This window comes from Psammomys obesus, unplaced genomic scaffold (genome assembly GCF_907164565.1).
Source record: "Psammomys obesus unplaced genomic scaffold, mPsaObe1.curated_primary_1811, whole genome shotgun sequence".
NCBI classification, from domain to species: domain Eukaryota; kingdom Metazoa; phylum Chordata; class Mammalia; order Rodentia; family Muridae; genus Psammomys; species Psammomys obesus.
Genome location: NW_026596051.1, coordinates 46,889,412 through 46,897,812, shown reverse-complemented (window position 1 = coordinate 46,897,812; position 8,401 = coordinate 46,889,412). Strand labels below are relative to the sequence as shown.

General features: G+C 42.7%; 1 protein-coding gene across 2 annotated transcripts in view; it reads right to left on the bottom strand.

Moving 5' to 3' along the window:
• Positions 1-3,142: 3,142 nt before the first annotated feature.
• Positions 3,143-8,401, bottom strand: part of Lias (lipoic acid synthetase) — a 17,339-nt gene continuing 12,080 nt past the window's right edge. For both annotated transcript variants that reach the window (XM_055623960.1, XM_055623961.1), the window contains 3 exons: positions 7,814-7,884; positions 6,581-6,692; positions 3,143-3,587 (listed from right to left, as the gene is read on the bottom strand). In XM_055623960.1, coding sequence (XP_055479935.1) covers positions 3,529-3,587; positions 6,581-6,692; positions 7,814-7,884 — 242 coding nt within the window. In that variant the 3' untranslated portion in view covers positions 3,143-3,528. The remainder of the gene's footprint in view (positions 3,588-6,580; positions 6,693-7,813; positions 7,885-8,401) is intronic.

Here is an 8,401-nt window from a genome sequence, read left to right as displayed (position 1 = left end):
TGTATTTTCTGTCTCTTATGAATTATTTGCAGTGGTTGTTTTCACTTCAGTTGGTGATGTCCTATTTTCATTTTATGCTGTGTGTCCTGAGGATGTACCAACTTTGTTAAATAGATATTTATTTCATCCTTTAGGATTTTTGTGACTGAGTAAAAATAGAAAGTTGATGCTGGGCAAGGTAGCACACACCTTTGATCCCAGCATTCAGGAGGCAGAGGATTTCTGTGAGTTCAAGGCCAGGCTGGTCTACAAAATAAGTCTAGGACAGCCAAAGCTACACAGAGAAACCCTGTCTCGAACAACAACAACAAAAAAAGTTGATGTCAGAGCCCCTGGACCTAGATAGAATTGGAGACAGATGTATGAGCCACAGTGTAGATGCTGGGAACTGAAATAAATGCTCTTAAGCACCGAGCCACCTCTTCGGCCCTTACAGTCACATTTAAAATGCTTATAGAATTTTCTACACAATAGCTTTACTTTTGTCTCTTGGCCTTCAAAACAAAAACTTTCCTATTTAGCCTCTCCGAAAACTTTGCAGACATCTGAACTTATGTTGATTTGGGGATTAACCCTTATGGATTAGTGTTTGTTCTGTATCTGCTTGTCAATAGGATTATAAACCCAAGATGTCTTGCTAAAGAAGTTAAAAATTAGGCACTCCTACACCAGTTGCTGGTGGCGGACACCTCTAATCCCAGTCTACAGAGCGAGTTCAGTACAGCCACGGCTACACAGAGAAAGCCTGACTCGAAAAAACAAAATTTAGGCACTCCTTTTTCACTGCAGGAAGCTTCTTTGCCTAGAATGGAGCAGTAAATAATTATTTGCGGAATACAATTATAGTTCAAAAGGTAAAAAAAAAAAAACATGCAAATGGAAGAAAAGGACCAAAGACAGACTTGAAAATTTGCTGTTAGTGATGGGGAAGAAATATGTGACTGGACATATAAATGGACACAGCAATTTGAGATCTTTTTGTCCTTTACTATGTGAATTTAAAAAGACTATTTTAAAAAACAAAGTATGGGGCCAGCAAGGTGGCCAAGTGGGTAAAAACACTTGTCACCAAGTCTGATGACCTGAGTTTGATTCCCAGGAACCACATGGTGGAGGGAGAAACAGCTCTCAAGCTGTCTTCTCACTTCCACTCACTGTAAGGCTCATAAGCGAACACACACACACAAAATAAAAACCTTTTAAATGTAAAAGAAAATGTTTGTGTTTTTTTTTTTTTTCCCTTAATGAAAAAAGAAAGTGCTAAGGGCTCGAAACATGGTTTTGTCCATGTTACACCAGCCTGAACTTGATCCCTGGAACCCATGTAAAACTAAAAGGAGAGAACTGACTCCATGGCGTTGCCCTTTGACCTCCTCTTTCACTCAGGGTATGTGTTCGTCCAGACAAACGTGACAGACATACAATTCTCTCTCTCTCTCTATCTATCCTGGGCTCACTTTGTAGACCAGGTTGGCCTTGACCTCCCAGAGATCCGACTGCTTCTGTCTCCCCAAGTGCTTGGATTATAGGCATGTAGCACTGTGCCTAGTTTACAATGATAATTTTAAAAGTGTTAAGCCAAGTATAGTAACAAACTTGGAGAGTGGAATCAGGAGAATCAAGGATAGCTTTGACTACATAATGAGTCTAAGACAAGCCTTGGTTACATGAGATCCTGTTTCAAAAAAACCAAACAAATTTGGCTGGAGTGATGTCCCAGCAGTTAAGAACACGTGTTTGGTCCAGAGGACCAAAGTTTGGTTCATAGGACCCATGTCAGGCAGCTCATAACCACCTCTAACTCCAGCTCCAGGGGATCTAATACCCCTCTGGCCTAGATGCAACTCTCCAAAGACACACATGAACAAAGAAACATATACAGTAATAAATCTTCAAACAAACAAACAGCCGGGCATGATGGTACATGCCTTTTTTTTCAGGATGAGAGGATCCAAAGGACAAGGCCTGCCTTAATTTGACAAGAGTGAGCTCAAGACTATAAGTGTTATGGCTTTCTTGAACCACTAAATCGTCTCTGACACTTCCTGTTTGGTGGTGTAAACGCCCATGATTACTAGAACCTGTTTGGAGAGATCGTCTTACTTGATGCTGAGAATACTCTACCATCAGATGTTATTAAGAAGAATGAGACCACTTGCATGGTGAATGACAGAATAGCAGAATAACAATGATGCTGATAGCCGTGACCTGAGAAATTGCTTTCCAAAATAATAAAGCTCAAATTTATCTTCTGACTCAGTAGCAATAATGACAACCATGACCTACCTCTCTGCTTCCCAAAATAATAAAGCTCAAACTTATCTTCTGACTCAGAATCCTGTCTTTTTGCTTATAAGGAATTTTTATGTGGCTATATTGTAGAGTATGTAATGTTAATAATTCTATATAAAACTTTAAATAAATCAGTAGTTCTTGCAAAGTTTATGGAACCATTGGTTGGATCCAATGCCTCTTCTCCACAGGTACCCCCCGCACCCACACAGACACAAATAATTATGTAAGATAGGCACTCATACAAATAATTTTTAAAAATAAATCTTACTAAAATATTTAGCAAGAACAAAAAGGCACGAGGCTGAGTGTGGTGGCTCACTCCTTGTAAAGCACTTGGAAGGTAAAGCAGGCAGCTGCCATAAGTGCCAGGTCAGCCTAGACTGCGTGAGTGAGTTCTGGGGTAACCTTTGCGACATAGTGAGACCCCGTCTCAGAATAAGCAAAGAACAGGAAAATAAAGGGCATTTTGGGGTGTAGGGCTGAAGAGGAACATGAGGAACAGAAGATTGCTTAGGGCAGGTCAGGAAGATGTTTTGGGGGACAGGGTTTTGATGTATAATATAGCCTGGCCTCAAATTCAAGGTTCTTCTCCCTCTGCCTCCCAAGTGCTGGGATTCTAAGCCTGTACTCCTGGCCAGCCAATGTTGCAGGCCTGTAATCCCAGCACTAAAGAGGCGGAGCATTTGAGGTCATCTTCTATTACACAGCCAGTTTGAGGCTGGCCTGGGCTGCAGGAGACCCAGTGTCCACAGACATCTGCTTGTGGCCTCCACAGGCACATGTACACCACACATACAGATACACACACAAATAAAAATAAAACTAAAAAAAGAAATGTCAATATATATACACGTTACTGTGATTTATAAGATCTTCTAGACGTTGATACATTTTAAAATTACAATGATAAACGCAAACTGTTCAAAGATGTTCTATGATTACATCATCACCAACAATGAGGACAAAGGTAGGAGAGAAGCCAAATGAATCCTCCTTAAATATGTATCGCTTACAGACTTTTTCTTCTTTTTCTTTTTTAAATTTGAGATAGGGCCTTACTTAGGTAGTTCAGGATGGGCCAAGTGGAACTCCAAGTACATGCCATTATCCCTGGACCAGATACCACAGCAAACAGCACTGGTGTGCATGCCCAGGAATCCTGACAGGCGGGCCCCCAACCTTATACCAACTGGAAGCAAAATCTTAAAACTCCTGTGATCTTGAAGGGCTTGGCTAAGTTTTACACGCTTTCGTTTTTCTTTTGGCCACTAGATTTTTCAGAAAAAATTCACCTGTTTAGGGAAAATAAGAATATGTTAATATCATCCTAAAGTATACAACCACTTTTTCAGAATCCTGCCCCTCAGAAGGAAGGCTTGTATTTGCTGACATTTCCCTCCTCTCAGATCTCAAAGGCAGTTTTTAAAATCATCCATGGCAATTCCCCTACTGTTCTGGTTTAATTTTAATTTTTTGAGATTATTTTACCAACCCTCCCTTCCCTCTCCTCTCTCCTAACAGCATAGGCCTTTTCAGGGGCCAAAACCATTTGTTTCATCTCCCCACTTTTCAACTACTGTTTCTTCCAATGCCCAAGTGTTATGCAAAGCTGCCCGCTGAGCCTCGTGTGTTGCTGACCATGCCTTATGGCTGACGAAGTGCGGCAGTTTCCGGGAGCACTTCTGCCCACCATTAGCCCAGATCTGCTGTTTATAAAGCATCTCACTGTGGCTGAGCACTCGTCTGATGGACCCCTCACTAGCTCATTCCCCTCCAGGGAAGTCAGAGCTCTCTGGTAATGGGCTTTTGTTGCTATGTGAGTGGGGTCTGAGCTACAAGCCAGCTGCGCCGAGGGGCATGCTCCCTTCCAGCCCATTAGGCTCCAGTTAGTGTGGCTTCAGGAGCGGCGTGCAACAGCACAGCACTCCAGGACTGATTTATGAGCAGTTCAGGCAGCTCCTCTGCCATCTTACAAGCACGAACAGAAGGCAACTACCTCACACAACCACAATCACCCAGGAGCCTCTTGTCTGCACTGCTCAGCCCTTCATCTAAACCTGGTAGAGGCAGAACCAATATCACCAGATTGGAGTCGTCGTCTGAGTCCAATGGTCTACACTAAAAGTTCCATAATTCACTTCCTTACCAGTGTTAGAGATTTTCCTTGTAACTACTACTTTATGCCGCACACAGTTGTTCACGCTTTTATTCCCAGCATAGGCACAGGCAGGCAGGTTTCTGGGAGTTAAAGGCCAGCCTGATCTAGACAGTGACACCCTGTCTCAAAACAAACAAGTTAAAGACCACCTACCACAAAAAAGGCAATAACAAAATAAATATTACTGTGGGTACCCACTTGTAGAAGCTAATACTGGTTCTAGCTTCTGTATGTATTTCAACTTGCCAGTTATCCTGCTAAATTCTCAGTTCTAACTATATATATTTTTAAGCTTTCCCAGCCTGTTAGTCAGTGCTGAACCAAATCCCTGGGATTTTTGTTAACTGAGAATCTCATATATGAATACGATGTATTTCGCTCATATTCCCTCCATTCTGCCCTCTGACTCCTCCCACACACCCCCAACTTCATGTATTCTCTTATTGCTTTTCAAAAAATAACCTAGAATTCAAATTCTTGGCTTTTATAACTAGGATAAACTGTTCATAAGAATATCTTAAATTTCCGTTTTCTCTTTTTAAAGGAGAGCTTCGTGGAGCCAAGCCAGCCTTGAACTCACCCTGCAGGTGAGGGTGACCTGACGTCCTCCTCCCAAGTGCTGATTACAAGCACTGAGAGACCAAAAGATTAACAAATCGGCTATTATTAATTAAGGCCTGAACTAGGTGGGTGGAGAAGTCCAGGAATGCCCTGAGGGGGAGGACCTCCTCACTGCATTCATTCCCCACCCACTAGAGATAACAGTTGCTGGGAAACTGGCCCATCCCCCTAGGGAGGGACACCAGGTCATTAATAGTCTGGGGACCTTCCTATAGCCAATCAATTCAAAATGTAGCATTTTGACCAACAGATACTTGCCAGGTAGGAATTGCCCCTACCCTGGGCATGCTGGGATGGATCAGAAATCTTTAAATCACCCAACTAACCTGGGCATGGGGCGCTCGGCTCTCACCGCTCTGGTGGTGGGGTGTGTGGGCCCAAGCTGCAGCTTGTAATGTTTTATAATAAAAAGAACCTCATGTATTTACAGCGGAGTCTGTTTATTCCTGTTCATTCCTGGTCTTTTGGGGTTCATGAACTGGGCAGAACACCACCACCACACCCAGCTCACTTACATTCCCCTATAGGGGTACTGAGTATCACCAACACTTAAATGTTGATCCTTCTAAACAGAATCCTAACTTAAATATACCTACGATTTAGACCTCTGCGTATATATCAATCACGTAAATGAGCATTAACAGTGCTAACATACTGTACACTGTTAATGTATACTGATCCCAAAATACCTAGTTTACCAATCCCAATTGCTGGCCCAGCTAACAGGAGAAACATCTTCCTCCTCCTTCCTCCTTTCTTAGCCTCAGTGCTGGCACTGCAGGCATACAGCATCATATCTAACTCACCTGACTTTTTTTCTTACTTTCTTCTTGTGCTGCTGAGAACCAAACCTAGGGCTTCAAGCATGCTAGGCAAGAGCTCTACCGCTGAGCTACATTCCTAGCCCCAACTGGCTTATTCCCTGGGAAAAGGCCTTTATTTTCAACAATCAGTTCAGACACCCCAGAGTGAGGCGACAGAGGTGAAAAATTATATTAAGTTAGTAAAACCACTAAAAACTTATTTAGGGAGAAAAGTACATCTCAGTTTCCCTTTTATGGGAAGGAGAGTAACAAGAGACTAACTGTGCAAGAAGCAATACTACAGGCTTTCAGTGCTTACACGGATCTGGAATTGGCCTGTGGAGAAGGAGCTGGCACCGCTGTCAAATATGCTCTGTATGTGCCGTGATTTCTGGAAGATCTGCTACTGAAGGCCATGCTGGAAGAACTGTCTACACAAATGATCTGTGTTCTTGTCAAATGGCTGAGGTGTCAAGAACAGAGGGATATATATGTACGAGAAACACACGAAGCTAAGAAGAGCTTCTTTAATATGACCCTGTGAAGGGAGTCTATGAAGGACAGTCCAGGAAAAGAAAACCTCTTTTCGTTCCCCTGGGAAAAGACAACCACAGACATCGCATTTTGCTTTACAGCTTTGGGTGGGACACAACTGTGGGAAATTAAGCGCCTCAAAAGAACCAGCCCCTGAAGTCCAACTTACCTGCTTTATAGGAAGAACGCACCAAAGGGCCACTTGCAGTGTAATAAAATCCAAGCTCATTTCCTACTTTTTCCCAGTATTTGAACTTCTCAGGAGTAACATATTCTTCAACCTTGATGGAAATAATCACTTCAGACCGGACTCCAGAATTTTTAACAATTCTAATTCTATGTAAAGTATGTTGAGTGGCTCATCATTTGCCCAGCTCCCTCCTTCCCCCTACCACTTACATGTTGATTATTTGTTGGATTCTATCAGAGCATAACCACAGAGGATTTAGAGAGGACAGGGCATCACTTTATACTACATTAGCATTTCAAAAGGTAAAGAAAATAAGAGTATGCACATTATTTCTATTTTTCCTTCATTTATTAATAGTAAAGAAAGGTTATGCCTGTAAGATTGTGTGTGTGTGTGTGTGTGTGAATATTTTCATGGGTGTTTATGCACACCCATATAGGCCAGAGACAACATTGGTAGTCATTCCTCAAGCATTTTCCACCTTCTTTTGCTCCAGGGCCCTTTCGTGGCCTGGGACTCCAAAATAAGTCAGGCTGGTCAGCAAGCCCCAGAAATCTCCCTGTCTTTCTCCTTGTGCTACGATTAGAAGCACACTCTACCATGCTTGGCTTTAAAAAAATATGGGTTCTGGGACTTGAACTCAGCATGTAAGCACTTTAATGTCACTCCAAGTCCCCTTATAAGATGTCTGAGGATAAGACCAATTCATCTTGTATGTCATGTTTAACGCTGTAACCGGCATGCTTTATTTTTGCTTCTTTGTTTGGCTGGACTAGAGGTTGAACCTAGGGCCTGACATGCTAGGCAAGTGCTCTCCCACTGAGCAGCAGCCTGGGCATGCTCTTGGCACATGGTATCACTCAACACAATTTTCTCTAGTAAATGAACACTCTATCAGAGAAACAGAAAACTGCCTTTCTTTTTTATTTCAGCGTTGTGTTCCAGGCAACTGTAACCAAGTCACAGGGACACCAATGTCAGCAAGTACAGTGTCCTAAGTTTGACTTTTTCTTTCTGTATGCTTACTTGACTGAACAGTTTGGGTAGCAGTAAGGACCAGTGCCGCTGCTTTACGTGGCAATAAGACAGACACTTATACATCCACATGGGACATTATCCTAAAAAGCTGATGGTTTCTTATTTTTACCTGTGGAGAATGAAAACTTACTTCAAATTACTCAGAAAGTATTTGGCAACTCAAGACATCTGTACCTTAAGGTGGCGCTTTGTTGGCTGCATATACTGCCCTAGAGTTAAGCAGTCCACGTTGGCTGCACGGAGTGCTGAAAGGAAAACAGAGTCCACCAGCAGGTGTTCAGTTACAACTAGATGCAAGGACAGGCCCTGTGAGGAGTGATGCAAACTGTGGGCTCTAGCTGCCGTCACAGGCAATGAGCTAAGAGAAAACCCATTTGTTCAAACACATTATGAGCCATGGATTCTGATGAGAACTGCAAACACAGCAATGATTATCACAGTAGTGTGAAACTGGGAGACAGGAAAAAAAAAATAGAAGGCTGGACACGGTGTCGTACACCTTTGCTCCCAGGGCTCAGGAGACAGAGGTGGGCAGATCTGTGAGTTCAAGGCCAGCCTGGTGTACAGAGTTCTAGTACAGCCAGGGCTACACAGAGGAAAGAAAAGAAATGCAATTAATATTATCAAGTAAAAGCTAACATAGGAAGAGAGGCTTCAGAGCAGGAAGTCAGTTAGGCATAAAAGGTGAGGGGAGCTGACATGCTTGGCTGTGTGATCTTTCCTTTACTGTGTCTCTATTAATCCCCAAGCTTAATCTACATC